The sequence below is a fragment of the Bubalus bubalis genome, chromosome 16 (genome assembly GCF_019923935.1).
Source record: "Bubalus bubalis isolate 160015118507 breed Murrah chromosome 16, NDDB_SH_1, whole genome shotgun sequence".
NCBI classification, from domain to species: Eukaryota; Metazoa; Chordata; class Mammalia; order Artiodactyla; family Bovidae; genus Bubalus; species Bubalus bubalis.
The window spans coordinates 83,950,401-83,971,288 of record NC_059172.1 but is presented as its reverse complement, the minus strand read 5'-3'; the positions used below and the strand labels follow the sequence as shown (position 1 = coordinate 83,971,288).

Below are 20,888 nucleotides of genomic sequence, written 5' to 3'. Positions count from 1 at the left end.
TGATGGAACCGATTTAGTACACGTGCACGCATGCCTAATCCAACACCACAATTTGTAAGAGACTGTCATCATTTGAACTTCTCTATACAATGTGCTATTGATAAATAACAAGGAAAAAACCTCACTAAAAATAGCTTCTATCTCTGAGTGATGACATTTTAGGGTGCTTTTCTTTTCTTCATTATTATTGAATATTACAAATTTGCTACAATATACATTTTCTAAAATATGACTTTTATAATCAGAAGAACATAAGCAATAATTTCTTACAAATATATATAAAGAGTTAAGTAGAACAAAACAAGTGAAAGCCTGGAAAAGGATTAAAACCTTAGGATCAAGATTTTAATTTAATAAATAAACTGTCTAAAAAAGACCAGTTTGACACTTAATGAAATATCCTGAATAACTCTGAAGTGACAATAGATTTCCTGATTAAAAACAAAAGAGCAATGCTCTGATCTCTTCCTTTAAATCTATCAAAATGTAACAAGAACAACAAAAATGTTTTTTAATGTTTTCAATGAAATTAGAAAAATGCTCTACCCACAAAACACAAAGCCTAGGAGAAAGAGTTAATGGGTAGGAGAATGAATAACTGGCTTGGCTAAGGAAGAAGGCTGAAGAGTTTCAGACAGTGTAGAGAGCTCCAAAATTGATCTATCCCTCCCAAAAGACCATGACAACAGTCTCTCTTGCTTAGAATGACAAGTTCTTGGTCTAAGAACAGGCAGCTAGAGCGTTTCCAAGCTCTCTGTGATCCATGAACTATGGACAGACAGGGCTAACTAAGGAGATGAGAACAAAGCAGGCAGGGCAGAAGCGGGAGTGAAGTGGTGGTGGGAGGGAACCAAGCTTCACGATGAGGTACCTGTTGGAGTGGAACAGCTAACTCACTACAAGCATTCAACATGGCATTAAAACTCAAAAAGAAAAAACTTCAGGGAATACAACAAAAAACATAAAAAAACTGTAAAGATTTCAATTAACCTTTCTTGTCCCAGATAAAGTATGGCCAATTCTCATAATTTTCACATCCCATATATGCAAATTCACCTACTTGCCAAAATGTTTTTGTAACCCCAAAACAATACTCCTGATGTTTTTGTGGTCAATTATGGGCATGTGCCGTGAAAATTTTTAATTGCCTGACACACACATTCCCAGATGATGTCAAACAATGTGACACTCAGCCTTCTGGTTTCAGCTCTCATACTTGTAAATGAGTGTCCTTTTCGGAACACTTGTAGTGCCATGTTGTTCACAATTCTGTGCTTTTGGATGGTGATTTTACTTTTAAAATGGCCCCTGGTGTACTGCTGAAGTGTTGTTTACTGTTCCTAAGTGCAGGAAGCTAAGACGTGCCTTGTGGAGGAAATACACTTGTCAGATAAGCGTTATTCAGACATGAGTTATAGGGCTATTGGCCACAAGTTCAATGTTAATGAATCAACGACATATACTGAATAAGGTGTCCTCAAACAAAAACACACACAGAAAAGGTACTGCATTAATCAGTTAGCAAAGATTTTGTAACCAGTGGCTGGCAAGAGCCTTGTATTTCTTCTTGAAGCAGTAAGTTAAATACTCACTCAGTGTTTGTAGTGACTTTATAGACTACAACTACCATAAATAACAGTACATTAAAAAATGTACTAAAGACCTAAATTACATACTAAGTGAAAGTGTGCTCAGTCATGTCCGACTCTTTGCGACCCCATGGACTGTAGCCTACCAGGCTCCTCCGTCCATGGATTTTCCAGGCAATAGTACTGGAGTGGATTGCCATTTCCTTCTCCAGGGGATCTTCCCGACCCAGGGACTGAACCCAGGTCTCCTGCATTGTAGACAGACGCTTTACTGCCTGAGCCACCAGGGAAGCACTGTAAATTACATACTAAGGTAGATGTAATTGATACATGTTGAACTCTGTACTCTGAAAATAAATAATATACTTCTTTTCAAGACCCCATGAAATGGTTTAACTGATATATAATGGGATGCTAAGAAAAAGATCAATTCTAAATAGCAAAAAAGAATACCATACTTTCTCATCACAGTGCAATAAAATTAAAAATGAAAATACCCTGACTTCAAATTGCAAAATAAAACAAAAAGTACAGAATATCTAGAAAATTATAATAAAAATACTGAATATCAGAACAGATGAAAGTACTTTAAAATGAATTGTTAAATTAAAGCAAAGAAATGAGAATGGAGGGAGAAAAAAGATCTAAGGAAAATTAAAAGAATTATGACAAAGCACTCTGTTCAATTCTAAGTAATTTGGAAAATAAATGACCTCAACTAAACCAAGACAGTCTCAACAGACTAACAAACAACATTTTGAGAAAATTATTAAAAGATCTACACTCCGGAAAATGACCACAATCAGAGAGTTTCACAGGTAAATTCTACCAAATCTTCAAAGAATAGATGATTCCATGGCTATTTCGATAGCATTAAGAAAGAAAGCTGCCAATTTCTTTTTATAAAGCCAGCATAACATAGTATCGAAAACTGACAAAGGACTGCATGCACAGAAGAAAAATTACAGTATTTTACTCATGAATATCAAAGCAAACAAAAGGAATCCAGGGGCACATTAAAAGACCAGTACACCCATTACCAGGGGGCTCATAAAGTGATACTAAGGATGTGTCAATAATAGAATAGAAAATAATATAATTCACCATATTAACAGAAAACAGGAGGAAGAACCCCACAGGCGTATCTTCACAGATGCCAAAAAAGCTTTTGATTCATTACCTATTCCAGATTTAAACAAACAAAAAACCCTCAGGAACAAAAGGAGACCTCTTTTACAGGACAAAAACCCCTAACTCTGCTACACAAACACTCAGTATGAGTGTGCACACACTTTCACCTGAGTGCTCTTATGAATCAATTTTAGAGAAAGGCCAATGACCTAGGCAAAAAAATAATACTCTATGTAAAGAACATGACAAAGTGTTTCATCTAATGTAACTTATAAAAACTGTTCAGACTTACTAGTAATAAAAAAAGTATTAATTAAAAACAACAGTAAGAAATAATTTTTCACCACTTAGATTTGTAAAGATCATATAGAAATTCCATGTTTAACCTTCTGAGGAATCATCATACTGTTTTCCACAGTAGCTTTTATCTTCCCACTAGCAATGCACTGGCAACCCACTCCAGTACTCTTGCCTGGAAAATCCCATGGACGGAGGAGCCTGGTAGGCCACAGTCCATGGGGTTGCTAAGAATTGGACACGACTGAGCGACTTCTTTCACTTTTCACTTTCATGTATTGGAGAAGCAAACAGCAACCCACTCCAGTGTTCTTGCCTGGAGAATCCCAGGGATGGGGGAGCCTGGTGGGCTGCCATCTATGGGGTCGCAAAGAGTCAGACACAACTGAAGCGACTTAGCAGCAGCAGCAACGCACAAGGGTTGCCATTTCTCCATTTTCTTGCCATTATTTGTTACCTTCTAATTTCTTGGAGAACAGCCATTCAAAGGAATACAAAGTGTATCTAATGGTTTTGATTAGAATTCCCTAGTGTTTCGTGATATTGAGCATCTTTTCTGTGCTTAGTGGTTAACTGTATCTCTTCTTTAAAGAAATATCTAGGCAAGCCCTCTGTCCATTTTTAAAACGGGTTGTTTCACTGAATTTTAGAGCCCTTTATATATTCTGGTTATTAATCCTTTATCAGATATATGATTTGCAAATATTTTCTCTCATCCTACTGGCTGACTCTTCACTCCATCAATAGCACTTGGTATTACAGCTTAAAAAAAGATATTGACCCTGAATCAAATTCAGATAGAACATAAGAAAGAAATCAGAGGCCAGTCCAACTATGAACTTTGGATCAGACTAAGAACAGTTTCTACATTTTTAAAGGGCTGTTAAAAAAAAAAAAGTGACATATACCACAGATGGCCAGCAAAGCCTAAAATATTTACTACTGATATTTGGCTTTTTATTTAAATAGGAACCTACAATTAAAGAAAATACTTGAGAGTTTTTCTATGTGAACAAGACATTAAAGCATGTTTTTTATTTCTAAAGGAAAAACTAATGCTTTTGTTTGTTTAAGTAATGTAAGTATGATACTGGGATTCATGTTCTGAGCTAAATAATTCTACAAACCTGTGAATTACACCTTGGGAAAGCCTCGAACTTTATTAGTCAAGTTCTAAATAGTATCAGTTCAGTTCAGTTTGGTGTCACTCAGTGGTGTCCAACTCTTTGTGACCCCATGGATTACAGCACACCAGACTTTACTGTCCATTACCAACTCCCAGAGTTTACTCAAACTCATGTCCACTGAGTCAGTGATGCCATCCAACCATCTCATTCTCTGTAGTCCCCTTCTCCTCCCGCCTTCAATTTTTCCTAGCATCAAGGTCTTTTCAAATGAATCAGTTCTTCACATCAGGTGGCCAAATATTGGAGTTTCGCCTTCAGCATCAGTCCTTCCAATCAATATTCAGGACTGATTTCCTTTGGATAGACTGGTTGAATCTTCTTGCAGTCCAAGGGACTCTCTCTCTAGAGTCTTCTCCAACATGACAGTTCAAAAGCATCAATTCTTCGGTGCTCAGTTTTCTTTATAGTCCAACTCTCACGTCCATACACGACTACTGGAAAAACCATAGCTTTGACGAGACAGATCTTTGTTGGCAAAGTAATGTCTGCTTTTTAATATGCTGTCTAGGTTGGTCATAGCTTTTCTTCCAAGGAGCAAGCATCTTTTCATTTCATGGCTGCAAACACCATCTACAGTGATTTTGGAGCCTCAAAAAATAGTCTGTCACTGTGTCCATTGTTTCTCCATCTATTTGCCATGAAGTGATGGAACTGGATGCCATGATCTTAGTTTTCTGGATGTTGAGTTTTAGGCCAACTTTTTTACTCTCCTCTTTCACTTTCATCAAGAGGCTCTTTAGTTCTTCTTCGCTTTCTGCCATAAGGGTGGTATCATCTGCGTATCTGAGGTTAGTGATATTTCTCCTGGCAATCTTGATTCCAGCTTGTGTTTCATCCAGTGCCGGGAGCCGGCATATTGCATATTGAGTGAGGATCTGTAATAGCTCAACAGGAATTCTATCACTGCCGGGAGCCAGCGTGAGGAACTCCGCCCATGACAAAGGTCATGAGGAAGGAGGCTCGGCATACGCAAAGGCGGGATTGAGCCTCAGGAGTCCCCCTGGAAATTCTCGAGCATCTACCCCCCACACCAGAGTCTGCCTACTTTCTGCTTTGTGCTTTCACCTACACCTCTGACTTTACCAGGGGCTGTCCCCCACTACCTCTCTCTGAAAAAAGAGTTAGCTTACAGCTCCAGTTAATAATTCCTGGGTGTGACAGTGTTTCAATCTAAAAACTCCTTTGGAAATCCTCTAGCCTGCCTGAATAGGTTTTTCCGGCCACATGTGATTGTTCAGAGCCTCCCAACTGTGAGAGGCAGGAGATGTTCTAAACTGCCTAAACACAGATTCCTTTGAGTAGTTAAAAGATTGATTAGAAATTGTATTGGTGAAGGGTTTTTCACTTGTTGGGCCAATGTTTGCTGCTAAGTCTCCATACTCCTTACCTACTGTGTCCTTGGCAGTGTATTGATTGATATAATGGGTGTATAGAAATGTAAAATGCAGCTTTGTCCAATGCTTTTTTGGAGGCTGGTGCCTGACTTTGGAATAATCACCTTTAGAGAAAAATAAGTTTCTTAAAATGTTAACAGGCCTCCGGGCCAGAAGATGATGTCAATCACCTGAACTTTTGCATATGATAAGTTTGAAAGCCTGGCTTCGATTAGGACCAGGAACTGTTGTCCTTGCATGACTCCACCCCTTCCCCCATTATCCTCTATGCACAACTTAAGGTATAAAAACTACTTTGGAAAATAAAGTGCGGGCCTTGTTCACTGAAACTTGGTCTCCCCATGTCACTCTCTTTCCCAAATTCTGGCTGAGTCTCCATCTGGAGCGCGGAACCCGCCATGCTTGCTAATGGGCTTCTAAGATCCGAACGGGGAGGCCTCAGTGTCTCCTCTCCTTCGGGAGAATGGAAGGACGCCTGCGGCCTACGTAAGTGGTGCAAACTTCTTGTCTTGAAGTTTTATTGGTCTCCCGCGTAAACCAAGCTACTCAGCCTCTTTTCTCCACTGAATTTTCCTACTGAGCTATCCTCATTCTATTACTCTTTGTATCCTTAATAAACGTGTAATTAAGCAGTTGTTTCCTGACCCTCGCCTATGCCATCTCCCCTTCGAATACCCTGGATCAGCTGGGGCTGGACCCCGGCAATCCAGTCCAGCATTTCTCATGATGTACTCTGCATATAAGTTAAATAAGCAGAGTGACAATATACAGCCTTGATGTACTCCTTTCCCGATTTGGAACCAATCTGTTGTTTCATGTCCAGTTCTAACTGTTGCTCCTTGACCTGCCTACAGATTTCTCAGGAGGCAGGTAAGGTGGTCTGGTATTCCCATCTCTTTAAAAATTTTCCACAGTTTGTTGTGATCCACACAGTGAAAGGCTTTGACATCATCAATAAAGCAAAAGTAGATGTTTTTCTGGAACTCTCTTGCTTTTTTGATGATCCAATGGATGTTGGCAATTTGATCTTTGGTTCCTCTGCCTTTTCTAAATCCAATTTGAACATCTCTAAGTTCACAGTTCACATACTGTTGAAGTCTGGCTTGGAGAATTTTGAGCACTACTTTGAAGCGTGTCAGATGAGTGCAATTGTGCAGTAGTTATAACATTCTTTGGCATTTCCTTTCTCTGGGATTGGAATGAAAACTGACCTTTTCCAGTCCTATGGCCACTGCTGAGTTTTCCAAATTTGCTGGCATATTGAGTGCAGCACTTTCACAGCATCAACTTTTAGGATTTAAATTAACTCAGCTGGAATTCCATCACCTCCACTAGCTTTGTTCTTAGTGATGCTTCATAAGGCCCATTTGACTTCACATTCCAGGATGTCTGGCTCTTGGTGAGTGATCACACCATTGTGGTTGTCTCGGTCATGAAGATATTTTTTATACAGTGCTTCTGTGTATTCTTTCCACCTCTTCTTAATATCTTCTGCTTCTGTTAGATCCATACTATTTCTGTCCTTAATTGTGCCCATCTTCGCACAAAATGTTCCCTTGGTATCTCTATTTTCCTGAAGCGATCTCTAGTCTCCCATTCTATTGTTTTCCTCTGTTTCTTTGCAGTGATCACTGAGGAAGGCTTCCTCATCTCTCCTTGCTATTCTTTGGAACTCTGCATTCATATGGGTATATCTTTCCTTTTCTCCTTGGCTTTTGGCTTCTCTTCTTTTCTCAGCTATTTGTAAGGCCTCCTCAGACACCCATTTTGCCTTTCTGCATTTTTCTTGGGGATGGTCTTGATCACTGCCTCCTGTACAATGGCACAAACCATCCATAGTTCTTCAGGCACTCTGTCTATCAGATCTAATCCCTTGAATCTTTGTCACTTCCACTGTATAATCCTAAGGGATTTAATTTAGGTCATACCTCAATGGTCTAGTGGTTTTTCCCTACTTTCTTTCAATTTAAGTCTGAATTTGGCAATAAGGAGTCCATGATCTGAGCCACAATCAGATCCTGGTCTTGTTTTTGCTGACTGTATAGAGCTTCTCCATCTTTGGCTGCAAAGAATATAATCAATCTGATTTCAGTACTGACCATCTGGTGATGTCCATTTGTAGAGTCATCTCCTATATTGTTGGAAGTGCTATGACAAGTGCGTTCTCATGGCCAATCTCTGTTAGCCTTTGACCTGCTTCATTCTGTACTCCAAGGCTAAACTTGCCTGTTTCTCCAAGTATCTCCTGACTCCCTACTTTTGCATTCCAGTCCCTTAAAATGAAAAGGACATCTTTTTGGGGTGTTAGATATAGAAGGTCTTGTATGTTTCATAGGACCAGTCAACTTCAGCTTCTTCAGCATTACTGATCAGAGCATAGACTTGGATTACTGTGTTCTTTAATGGCTTGGCTTGGAAACGAACAGATATCATTCTGTCATTTTTGACATTGCACCTAAGTACTGCATTTCATACTCTTATGGACTATGAGGGATATTCCATTTCTTCTAAGAGATTCTTGCTCACAGTAGTAGATATAATGGTCACCTGAATTAAATTCACCCATTCCGGTCCATTTTAGTGCACTGATTCCTAAAATGTTGATGTTCACTCTTGCCATCTCGTTTGACCACTTCTAGTTTACCTTGATTCATGGACCTAACATTCCAGGTTCCCATGCAATATTCTTCTTTACAGCATCCGACTTTACTTCCATCACCAGTCACATCCACAACTGGGTGTTGTTTTTGCTTTGGCTCCATCTCTTCATTCTTTTTGGAGTTATTTCTCCACCCTTTTCCAATAACATATTGGGCACCTACGGACCTGAGGAGTACATCTTTTAGTGTCAGATCTTTGTGCCTTTCATACTTTTCACGGGATTCTCAAGGCAAGAATGCTGAAGTGGTTTGCCATGCCTTTCTCCAATAGACCATGTTTTGTCAGAACTTGCCACCATAACCCATCTATCTTGAGTGGCCCTACACAGAGTGGGTCATAGTTTCTTTGAGTTAGAAAAGGCTGTGGTCCTTGTGAGCAGTTCCAGCTCTTTCCAATTCACCACCTGTTAGCTGCTGATGCTGCTAAGTCGCTTCAGTTGTGTCCGACTCCGTATGATCCCACAGATGGCAGCCCACCAGGCTCCCCTGTCCTTGGGATTCTCCAGGCAAGAGTACACCTGTCAGCTACAGTTCTGAAATATTTAGGGAACAAAAATGGACTAATGGGACAGTTGTATGAATTCAGTGAGGATGAAACTTCTGGTCATATAGTGTAAATTTTTCTTTCTGCATATCTCTGTCTCATGTACTAAACTGAGACTCTCTGGGGGAACCAGACCATCTTTTTCATATTTATATCCCTAATAAAAACACAATGGCTACCCATAACAGGTACTATAGAAAATGCTGAAGGAAAGCAATCAAAAGTCCAAATAAATAATTGATAAAATAATTTTTAAGTACTAGACAGCAATCATCCAACACTTACAGCAATTAGAAAATAGGAAAATATAGTTCAATTTGAATTTCAATCATGAATTCACCAAGTACCAGACAGAGGCCCGAAGTTTAAGTTAACAGTTGCTAACCTCAAATTCCTAATCTACAAAGAGATGGAAAAGACAGTGATGAGGGCAATCAAGAAAATTTCAACAGTTTAGAAAGACCAGTGGACACTGTGTATTTACCTTTAATGACACTGCTAACCAAAACACTAAATCTCTTCTTTTTTTGCTGCAAACAATATCAGCTCAGTGGGGTAAGGTTTTATCTTATATTGATAAGATGTTCTAATAGCAGTTGGGAATTATTTTGACTAATAAGAACTCTTCAAACTATTATTCCTGCCCCCTGCCCTCCCACTCCATACACGTATCAACAATTAGTTAAGTTTTAAACAATAGCAGAAGGTTAAAAAGAGAATATCAGCAACCACAATATTCATAGGTTGAACTGGAGTAAGTCAAAAGCAGCTGTCATCAGCCAACCCCTGATCAGTCCCACCCACCAAACCAAGATCCTGTAGACTAAGTAAACCTACTAGTTATTCTGATTTAACAAGCTGACAAATATGCAAAGGAATTAACAGGAAAATTACCTCTCGAACTTCATCATCTTCTTCATTCGTATTCTTTTGTCTGCTTTCTCTGAAACGACGTACCTGGATTGTAAGAGAAAAATTCACAAATATGTTACAAACATGTCTGTTATGTAAATACAAAACTGCTTAACAGACGCTTTTCATTTCAACATAAAACTTGGAAATTCAACTATAGTTTTGTTTCACAAAAGATTAAAGAAGTCATATTTTCCCAGTGCTGCTGCTAAGTTGCTTCAGTTGTATCCGACTCTGTGTGACCCTATAGATGGCAGCCCACCAGGCTCCCCCATCCCTGGGATTCTCCAGGCAAGAACACTGGAGTGGGTTGCCATTTCCTTCTCCAATACATCAAAGTGAAGTCGCTCAGTCGTGTCCGACTCCTAGCGACCCCATGGGCTGCAGCCTACAAGGCTCCTCTGTCCATGGGATTTTCCAGGCAAGAGTACTGGAGTAGGCTGCCATTGCCTCCTCCAGTGACTTACATTAAAAATTCAGAAATGTACTCTAAGAAAAACTGGCCAAAAGCAAAATTATATTACCTGCTGCCAAACAGCCAGTCAGACTACAGAGGAAGAACCTGCAATGTCCTATGGGTGTTATACTTCAATAAAATAGCTAAGAACAAAAACCTCTCGAAAACCGGTTTGAGTTATTACACTACACAAATTATCCTTAGGCTTCTGGATGTAAGTCATTCAGGAGGCTCTCTAAAATAGTGTCCCAAATGGGTGGGCCCTTGAAGATCCATTCTGTTAACAGTCAACCACTGAAAGTTTAATGATTGCAAACCCTGGTCCTGGTGCCACGGATACAGAGCTTCCTTTGTTACCAGTTGCTGCTCACAAAGCTCTTACAATTCAGTTATGCTGCTGGAGATACGCTCCATTTATTTAATAATTTACTCAGCACATATTTACTGAGCCAAGCCACTAAGTACCAGGTACTACTGTAGGGGTAGAGAATACAACAATCAACAAGAGTCAGAAAGTCTGCCCTTAAGGAGCTTATAATCACCGTGTGCATGTGTCTGTGTTAGAAAATCAGAAACAAATAAGCTATACTGTATTTTAGAAGGTGTATGGGATCAAGTCTAGTTGGGATCACCTAGACTGGGAAAACTCTGTTCTTACCTCTGAGGAGCCTCTGGCATTCCCAGCGCCAATTTACTATGGTTTCCTACCTGGATGAGCAGTTAGCATGGCTTATGTGACTAGAGTGGCATTAAAAAAAAAAACCCCTGGCAACTTCTGCACATATCTTGCTATGTGTCCAGTCCTGGGTTTGCAGTGTGCACACAAGGAGAGGAGGAGTGGGTGCCTGGCATTTCCCAGATCCCTAATGCCTGCCTATACTCTATACGAGCTGCCTTTAAATAAAAACCTGGAGTATGCTCAGTGGAGTCTTAAAGAGTCCTTTCAAGTACGTGAACCTGTGAAATTTTTGCAAAAGGTGTTACGTGCTCCCAGAGAAATAATGCAGGAAGAGGGACAGAAAGTGCCAAGGAGAGGCTACAGGAGATCATCAAAGACCTGACTGAGAAGGTAATAAAGCGATAAAGTGGCAAGGATTTTAAAAGGTAGGGAATGAACTTCACAAGTACCTGGGGGAAATCATTCCAATCAAAAGAAAGAATACATGCAAAGGCACCGGGGCAGAAACACTGTATGTTTAAAACAGCAAGGAGGATGCTGGGCTTGAGCAGACAAGTGGCTGAAGAAGTTACAGAAACCAGATCCAGTAAGGCCTTGGGAACAACTGTAAGGGCTTTTTCTTCTCTGGCAGGAGTGACTTCATCTGAATTACTTTAGGACCACCAACAGTGGAACTGAGGACAGAACAGAGGGTGGAGGACAAGAAACACAGGCAGAACAGCGAGACCAGTTTGGAGGCAACAGGAGTAACTAAGGTGAGAAACAGCCATGGCTTAGACCACTGATAGTGATGGAGGTGGTGAGAAACAGTCACATCTGTACAGATTCTGAAGGTAGAGTTAAAGGATTTCCAGGCAGGATACAGGTGACAGGAAGAGAGGAATCAAGGATGATTTCAAGGTTGATCGCCTGAGCAAATGAAAGAATGGTGCTTCCACTAAGGGATAAGGATCAGTGGCTCAGATGAGGAATGCTGGAAGCTGAGGAGGTCTCCGGAACACCTGAGTGGAAACATCCAGCAGGCTCTTGGCTACAGAAGACTTGAGCTGACAGAAGAGTTCTGAGCTAGACTTTTGAAAAGTCATCATCAAACTGATGTTGGTATTTAAAGCCAGGAAGTTGGATGAGAATACAAAAGAATGTGTAGATAAAGAAGGGGTCAAAGGACTGAGTTCTGGAGACTCCAACATAAGAGGGTTAGAGAGGTAAGAGGAATCAATAGAAACTGAGAGGCACAGATAATGAGGTGGGAAGACAACCAGAAGAGTGTGGAGCCCTAAAAGCCAATGGAAAAAAGGCTTTAAGAAGTGGTCAAGTGAGATTTAAGATGGAGAATGGACAGTGAATTTAGCACCAGAGGTCACTGGTACTTTGACCAGAGTAAATTCACTAGAAATATGGGGTCAAAAGCCCAGAAGGAATAGGTTTAAGAGAAAAATGAAGGCAAAGATTCCAAGCAGCAAATATAGAAAAAAATTCTGCTGTGAAAAATGAACAAATAAGCAGAGAAAGAGCTAAAGGGAAATAAGATCTAGGCTCCAGAGTTTTGTCAAAAGAAATAGCAGCATGTATGTTATGATTCAGTAAAAGGGGGAAAATATAGGAAAAATAATTGTTTTTTAAAAGATAGCATAGCATGTAATAGCTCTCCAGGTGGCATATGATATACCAAAAGCACTGGGTCATTCACAGATGAGAAATGAGAATCAGGGAAAAAATAAGGAGCAGGCATTATGTGCCAGTGTACCTAGGACTTACATGTGTTCTTTTAATCCTCACAGTTTTGATGGTAGTTCTATTATCCCTATTTCATAGGTGAAGCAGAGATATTAAAACAGCCCACTGACAATTCCACAGCAAGTAAGGTCATCCAGTCTGCAGTCCATACGCTTAGCCCCCATGTTACACACACACACACACACACACACACACACACACACAAACACACTCTCTCTCTCTCTCTGTCAAAAGTCATGATGTCACTCCAGGTGTAGATGGTCCTTTTGGAGGGTAGAGTATGAGGAGGGGAGCTTGTTTTATTTATTTTTTTTAGAGTAGCTTGGGTTCACAACAAAATTAAAATGAAGTTACCTAGATTTCCCATATACCCTGTCCCACACATGCACAGCCTCCCCTATTAATATCAACATCCCCCACCAAAACTGTTCAGCTGACACTCCACACTCCATACTCTGTATCACCCAAACTCCAGAATTTACCTAAAAGTTCACTTTAAGGTAAGGTAAATTTACCTTAAAGTTGGTAAATACCAATTGGTATTTACCAATGTACCTTAAATTTACCAGAATTTACCTTAAAGTTCATATACGCTCACTTGGCAATGCTTACTCTTGGTGCTGTGCATTCTATGAGGCTGGACAAATGTATAATGTATACATGTATAAGCCACCACTTTAGTTTGATACAGTGTAGTTTCTCTGTTCTAAAAAACCTCTGTGAATCTATCTATTCCTCCTCTCACCCCACCCCCACAACCACATCTTTTTACCAAGTCCATAGTTTTACCTTTTCCAGAATGTTACACAGTAAGGAATCATGTTCAGTACATCAAGTTACTTTTTTCAGATTGGCTTCATTCACTTGGTAATATGCATTTAAGGTTCCTCCATGTCTTTTAAATGCTTGATAGGTCATTTCATTTTAGTACAGAATAACATTTCCTTATCTAGATGTTTCACAGTTCACTTATTCATTTCCCTACTGAAGTACATCTTGGTTGCTTCCAAATTTTGGCAGTTCTAAATAAAACTGCTATAAATACCATGTGCAGGGTTTTGTTTGGACTTAAGTTTTCACCTCTGTTGGGTAAATACCAAGGAGTATGACTGCTGAAGAGCATGGGAAGAGTGTGTTTACTTTTCTAAGAAACTGCCCGACTGTCTTCCAAAGTGACTATATCATTCTGCATTCCCACTAGCAACGTAAGAGTTCCTGTTGCACTACATCCTCACCAGCATTTGGTGCTGTTGGTGTTCAAGAGTTTGGCCATTCCGATAAGTGTGTAGTAGCTTCATTTCCGTAATGACATGAGATGTGGAGCATCTTTTCATATGCTCACTTGGCAATAGTCTATCTTGTTCTGTTAAGGTCCCTGGTCCATTTTTTAATTGGATTTAAAAAATTTTCTTATTGTTGAATTTTAAGAAATTTTTGCATATTTTAGATAATAATCCCTCATCAGATGTTGTTTCTTTTTCAACTATTTTCTCCCAGTCTGTGGCTTGTCTTCTCATTTTTTTTAGTCTTTTGTAAAGGAAAAGTTTTAAATTTTAATGCAGTCTAGATTATCAATTACTTCTTTAATAAATCATGCTTTTGTTGCTGAATCTAAAAGTCATTACCATACACAAGGTCATCTAGGTTCTCCTATGTTATCTCCTGGGAGTTTTGTAGTTTTGCATTTTACATTTAGCGGGGGATGGTCATATTATACTTATGACACTTAACTGAGAAATCTATCCATGCTAAAAATTTATGAACCTAACACATCCAGAATCACAGAGTAAGGGGTTTTAAAGTGTAAATTATCTGCCTTCCCTGTAAAAGTACCTGGCATTTAATATTACTGGTTGTATACTAGCTGACATCATTAGGCTTTAAAAGAATTATGTTAAATAATTAAAAGCACAAAAATAAAAGTCAAGTGGAATGAGTTTTAAAAATAATACTTTGTTCTTCTGCTTAGAGGGAATTTGGAAAACACAGGAAATGATCCCTTATAATCCTACTACCTGAAGTAACAACTAATAACATCTGGAATATTTTCTTCCACTTTTTCACATACACACATAGACATACTCACATAGAAAATAAAAATAATTGTGATCACGTGTATAGTTTTACTTCTTTGGAATTCTTTTCCCACTTAACACTGAAAATACTTTTCCATGTTCTTAAAATATAATTTTTAATAGCTGCATAGTATTCTATGGGCTTCCCAGGTGGCACCAATGGTAAAGAACCCACCTGCCAATGCAGGAGACTCAAGAGACATGGGCTCAATTCCTGGATAGGGAAGATCCTCTGGAAGTGGGCATGGTAACCCACTCCAGTATTCTTGCCTGCAGAATCCCATGGACAGAGGAGCCTGGAGGGTCCTAGTCCACAGGGTTGCAAAGAGTCAGACACGACTGAAGTAACTTAGCACAAACACATAGTATTCTATAGTATCTATGTGCCAACATTTTACCAAAACATTTCTGACTTCTCCCCTACAGGTAACACTGAGATAAATTACATCCCATTCAAATCTCTATCTCATTATTGTCTTAAGAAAATTTCCTAGGGCTGAATTAAAGGGAAAATCTTAAGCCTCTTGACATACACTGCCAAAATGCTTTATAGTGCAGCTGTTCAAACTCAATACTCTACCAGCAGGGTACTAAATATCTTTAACAAATCGTTGCTACTTTGACAAATAAAACATTAATTTGAGTTTCTTTGATTATCATAGGTTAAATACCATTTTCATATGCTTATTAGCCATTTGTATTTCTTTTGTGAACCACCTATTCAGGTCCTCTGTTCATTATTTTATTGAAATATTTAGTAATCTTAAGATTCATAAGAGCCCTTTAACATTAAGAATATTAACCTCTTATTCTGCCCACATACAAGTATGTTTTCCACGTCAGTACCATGTGTTTTTTTGACAATCTGACATGCAAACACTCAAAAATTTTATGTAGTCAAATCTAAAGAGTTTTCACTCTGCTTTTATGCTTACAGGAACTGCATTTTCTAAGTGAAATTCAAAATCTCAATCAAAACTTACTAAAAAATTGAAGTAGACATTTTCACCTTATGAGGTTCATTTTAAAGCACTTAACATTCACTAGGTATCAATCATTTTTGAGACCATATTCTAGACACTTATTAGACATTTTATAATTTAATCCTCATTTTGTGATCTCAATTTTATAGATGAGGAAACTGAACAAATCAGAGAAGTGGTGATTTACCAGAAAGGAATGCAGAGCTACTCTTAAGGAGAGACTATCTAAATATTAGATTTTTCACCCCAAATTATTCACCTCTTCATCGATTTTATCTTCTAGAGCATCAATATGACGTTCTTTAAGAAATCGCTGTGTTTTTTCCAACTGATATTTCACTAATTCCTCTATGGCATCTTTTTCTTCCTTGTCCACAAATTCTTGTACTGCTTCACCCATTCCCCTTTCTGTTAGAAGTGAGAGCTGTACGTTCTGTAAGAGACAGAAAATAGTATTTTCTGATGCAGAAAACAGTATTTTCCCTACAAAACAATTCTATACAAGTAAGGAAAATTACAGAATCAAGGAAGAAGACAAAAAAGTTATCTAGTTACTGGAGGAAAAATGAAGCAAAGCAATAGAAAACAAAGGACAGTAATTAAGCCTAGAAATATTACAGGCCAACAACAGCAAAGTGTAAAGAAACAGGAGTAGAGTCCAGGACCTATGAAAACAGAGAGGCCTGAGTGTCTGGGACACAGAGTGCAGAAATGGGAGCTGATGATCAGATTAGGCTGACCAGCGTGGAAGGCAGAATTGTTTGCTGTTTAATCATTCAGTTGTATCTGACTCTTTGTGACCCCATGGACTGTAGCCCATCAGACTCCTCTGTCCATGGGATTTCCCAGGAAAGAATACTGGGGTGGGCTGCCATTTCCTTCTCCAGGGCAGAATAGTGGCCCCCCTAAAGATGTCCACATCCTAACCTCTGGGACCCATGAATATGTTACATGGCAAAGGAGAATTAAGGTTACAACTGGAATTAAGATTGCTGATCAGCTGGATCAGAGAAGGCGATGGCACCCCACCCCAGTACTCTTGCCTGGAAAATCCCATGGACGGAGGAGCCTGGTAGGCTGCATTCCATGGGGTCGTGAAGAGTTGGACACAACTGAGTGACTTCACTTTCACGGACTGGAGAAGGAAATGGCAACCCACTCCAGTGTTCTTGCCTGGAGAATCCCAGGGACGGGGGAGTCTAGTGGGCTGCCATCTATGGGGTCGCACAGAGTCGGACACAACTGAAGCAACTTAGCAGCAATCAGCTGGATACAAAATGGAGATGAGCAGGGACTATCCCGGTGGGCTCAGTATAATAACAAGCATCTTCATAGCAGAAGTGAGGCACAGAAGGGAGTCAGAGAGATGTATCTGGGGAAAGACAGCAAGGCAAATACAATGTTGCTTGCTTTGAAGATGGAAGAAGGGGCCTTGAGCCAAGTAAGGTAGGAACAGCCAGAAGCTGGAGAAGTTGAGAAAATGAATTCTACTCTACAGCTTCCAAAAAGGAACACAGCCCTGCTAATACCTCAATTTTAGTCCAGGGAGAAGAGTGAATTTCTGACCTACAAGATTGTTAAAATAATAAATTTGCATTGTTTTAAACCACTAAGTTTACATTGTTTTAAACCACTAAATTTATTTCGGCAGCAACAGGAAGATAACATAACCAGAGGATCTCAGAATGGCATATACTCATGATGATAAGAGTAGCATCACCATCCTGTGGCTATATAATAAAGCAATTCTGAAATTACATCCTGATGCAAGAAAATTAAATCCCAGATTCAAACTTATGTAGCAAAGGTAAAAAGAAAGGATAACAACAATAATACACAATAATTGTGGTGTTAATAACTAACATTAATTAAGCAGTTATTTTTCTTGATATATAATAACTATAAATGAGTGTAACTGATTATCACCCTACTTACTTCATGAAAACATTCTGAGGATTCATTTTGTTTAAATTGTCAATTATACATATCCTAAATTGAAATCTGTTATTATAAGATCACCACTAATTCAAATGGAGAACTGTAATTAAGAAATTACCTTCTCCGCAGTTTGAAAATACTGTTTTACAAGGTCTTCAACCCTTAGTGTTGTTCCTTCTGAGGATTTTGAGATGAACTTGCCAAAGTTGATCTCTTCTCCTAGAAAAAAGACATCCATGAAGAGAAAAAATAACAGTTTCTATTTCAATGTTGGGGCCTTCCTGGTGGCTCAGTGGTAAGGAATCCACCTGCCACTGCAGGAGACGTGGGTCCAATCCCTGGGTCAGGAAGATCCCCTGGAGAAGGAAATGGCAACCCACTCCCTATTTTTGCCTGGAAAATTCCACGGACAGACTGTAATCCGTGGTGGACTACAGTCCATAGACACAACTAACCGCACACAGACACCTTAATATTAAAGTACCCAAATTCACTGCACATTCCTGTCAGTAGAGGAGGTATGCCCAAACTTTATCAACTGTCAGCTTGCTCAACGTAATAAATTTTGAGACAAAAATATGGCATTTTTGCTAGTTTCAAGAGTCTTTCCCCCCAAGTCTCTACTTCTTTTCCTGATCTCCAAGTAACATGTCTCTTGGCTCCATACTCAAGGGTGGTCCACAGATCTCTGGGAGTTCCCCATACTGCTTCAGGGGGCTCAATAGTAATACTAAGACATTATTTACCTTTTCCACGGTATAGCCACTTACACTGATGATACAAAAGCAGCCCTGGGTAAAACTGCCAGTGCCTTGGGATGAGTGAAGGCAGTGGTTCTGAGCTCTACTAATAGTCATCACCTCGTATTCACAGTTCAAAACAAGACAAAGCAAACAGCCAGTTTCACTAAAGAATATCCTTGATGAAACAGCAAAAATTATTAATTAAATCTGAGCCCATAGTACATATAGGTTTAATATTCTGAGAGACAAATGGGAAGCGTGTGTAGTAAAGCAGATTTACTGCATTCTTAGGCAGGATGGTTGTCTCCAAAAAAAGTAGGTACAGAATAAAAAGAGTACTTGGGTAAGAAGTCAAAAAGCATAATGTCTAGTAATACGCTCTGTTCGTAACTTGTCAAGGAAAATGAATATTAACTGTCCAGCAGCTGTGCAACATGGTGTGGAAAATACAATAAAATGATAGGAGACAGCCCATAATAGCTAATGATTACAATAAAAGGTGGTAAGTGCTACAACAGAGCTGAGAATAAAAATATGACACACCAAGAAGAAATGAACTATTTCTTCCCCAAGAAGACTGAAAATAATGCGCAGATAGCAAACGCTACTATCATTTGACTCAAGACTTACAGAATGAGTAAGACTCACTAAGCAAAAAAAGAGACAAAATATCTTAGGCAGAGGGAAAAGCTTATGCCATGGCTTACAGGATAAAGAGGCACAAAGTTCAGCATGCCTCTTGCAAAGCAGTGAGGACAAGTAAATAGAAATCCTTTTTGAATTTCAAGATGGGAGAATTAATGCTGCTGCTGCTAAGTCGCTTCAGTCGTGTCCGACTCTATGCGACCCCACAGACGGCAGCCCACCAGGCTCGCCCGTCCCTGGGATTCTCTAGGCAAGAACACTGGAGTGGGTTGCCATTTCCTTCTCCAATGCATGAAAGTGAAAAGTGAAAGTGAAGTCGCTCAGTCATGTCTGACTCTTAGCGACCCCATGGACTGCAGCCTACCAGGCTCCTCTGTCCATGGGATTTTCCAGGCAAGAGTACTGGAGTGGGGTGCCATTGCCTTCTCCAGGGAGAATTAATATTACTTCATAAATATGATTACTACATTTCACTACGCCAGACACTATATTAAGACCATTTACATACAGTATATCTTCTAATCCTCACAACAGTACTCTGAGGCAGAGTTATTATCCTAATTTTGATGACAAGAAAACTTAAGATCAGAGAGATTAAGTGATTTGCATGATTTCACACAAGTGGTTGTAGTAGCAGAGCTGGCCAAAACAAACAATTTCATGCTTTCAAAATGATACATGAAAGGGTCATTGTTTCCATTAAGCAATTCATGTTTATGCAAAAAAGGGATCATCAGAACAAGACTGACTATGGATGAAACACAAATAAAATAAGGAACCAGTTCTAAACTCCATATTCTCACAAATGCTATACCAATAAAACTCCAAAGAATTGATAGGGATGAATGATTAAAGTAAATCATCATGAATAACTAGGTAAAATTAATAGCATAAAAACCTTTCTCTGATATGGATTGTTTTCCCCTAAAACAGTATTCTATGAGCTCCATTTAAATATCCAAATGACTATTTCAGGCTGAATTAACAGTACACACCATTTTGATCACAATTTAACTATGAAAATAGAAGCTCATTAAATCAGGGTTAATAAAAACCAATGTGGTATATATGTAAACAAGGGACATATTAATTCTGACTCAATAGTTCTAAGGAGAAGAGCCACTGTATTTAAAAAAGATCAATATTTCTTATGAAGAAGCACTGTTTCAGTCAGGTTACCTGTTTTTGATAAATGCTAAAATAAAGGCAATTAGTTTTCACAAAACTTAATTAGCCCTTAAGTATATATCTTTTTAATATTCTGGGACATCTCTTAAGTCTGGAATCTTAAATCATATATGCCGTGAAGTTGAAATATTTAGCTGTAAAATTTAAGAGTACATTCTCTAAACATTAAGAATATATAGTAATAATAGATATGTAAACACTAAATCTATAAAGTATGTCTTGTTAATCAGCAGCATGTTTAAAAAAAAACTATGAAAGCTATCATTTCTTCACTGATACCCGCAGGTTTATAAGTGATTGCTATCTAATTTTTGCCTGCATGCGTGAGTGTTTAGTCACTAAGTTGTGTCTGACTCTTTGTGAATCCATGGACTCCTCTGCCAGGCTCCTCTGTCCATGGGATTTTCCAGGCAAGAATACTGTAGTGGGTTACCATTTCCTTCTCCAGGGAATCTTCCTGACCCTGGGATCAAATTTACCACAGGTGGCTCAGTGGTAAAGAATCTGCCTGCCAATTCAGAAGACATGGGTTTGATCTCTGATCCGGGAAGATCCCACATGCCTTAGAGTAACTAAGTTCATGCACCACAACTATTGAGCCTGTGTTATAGAGCCTGGGAACTGCAACTACTGAGTCCACTTGCCAAAACTACTGAAATGCAAGTGCCCTAGGGCCCCGAGCTCCGCAACAGAGAAGGCACAGCAATGAGAAGTTCCCATACCCCAACT

At 39.2% G+C, this 20,888-nt stretch overlaps 1 protein-coding gene across 6 annotated transcripts in view; it reads right to left on the bottom strand.

The window, feature by feature from the left end:
* Positions 1-20,888, bottom strand: part of MRE11 (MRE11 homolog, double strand break repair nuclease) — a 76,504-nt gene that overhangs the window by 23,150 nt on the left and 32,466 nt on the right. For all 6 annotated transcript variants that reach the window (XM_044929819.1, XM_006071803.3, XM_025267039.2 and 3 more), the window contains 3 exons: positions 17,702-17,802; positions 15,905-16,078; positions 9,697-9,759 (listed from right to left, as the gene is read on the bottom strand). In XM_044929819.1, the coding sequence (XP_044785754.1) occupies positions 9,697-9,759; positions 15,905-16,078; positions 17,702-17,802 (338 nt within the window). The remainder of the gene's footprint in view (positions 1-9,696; positions 9,760-15,904; positions 16,079-17,701; positions 17,803-20,888) is intronic.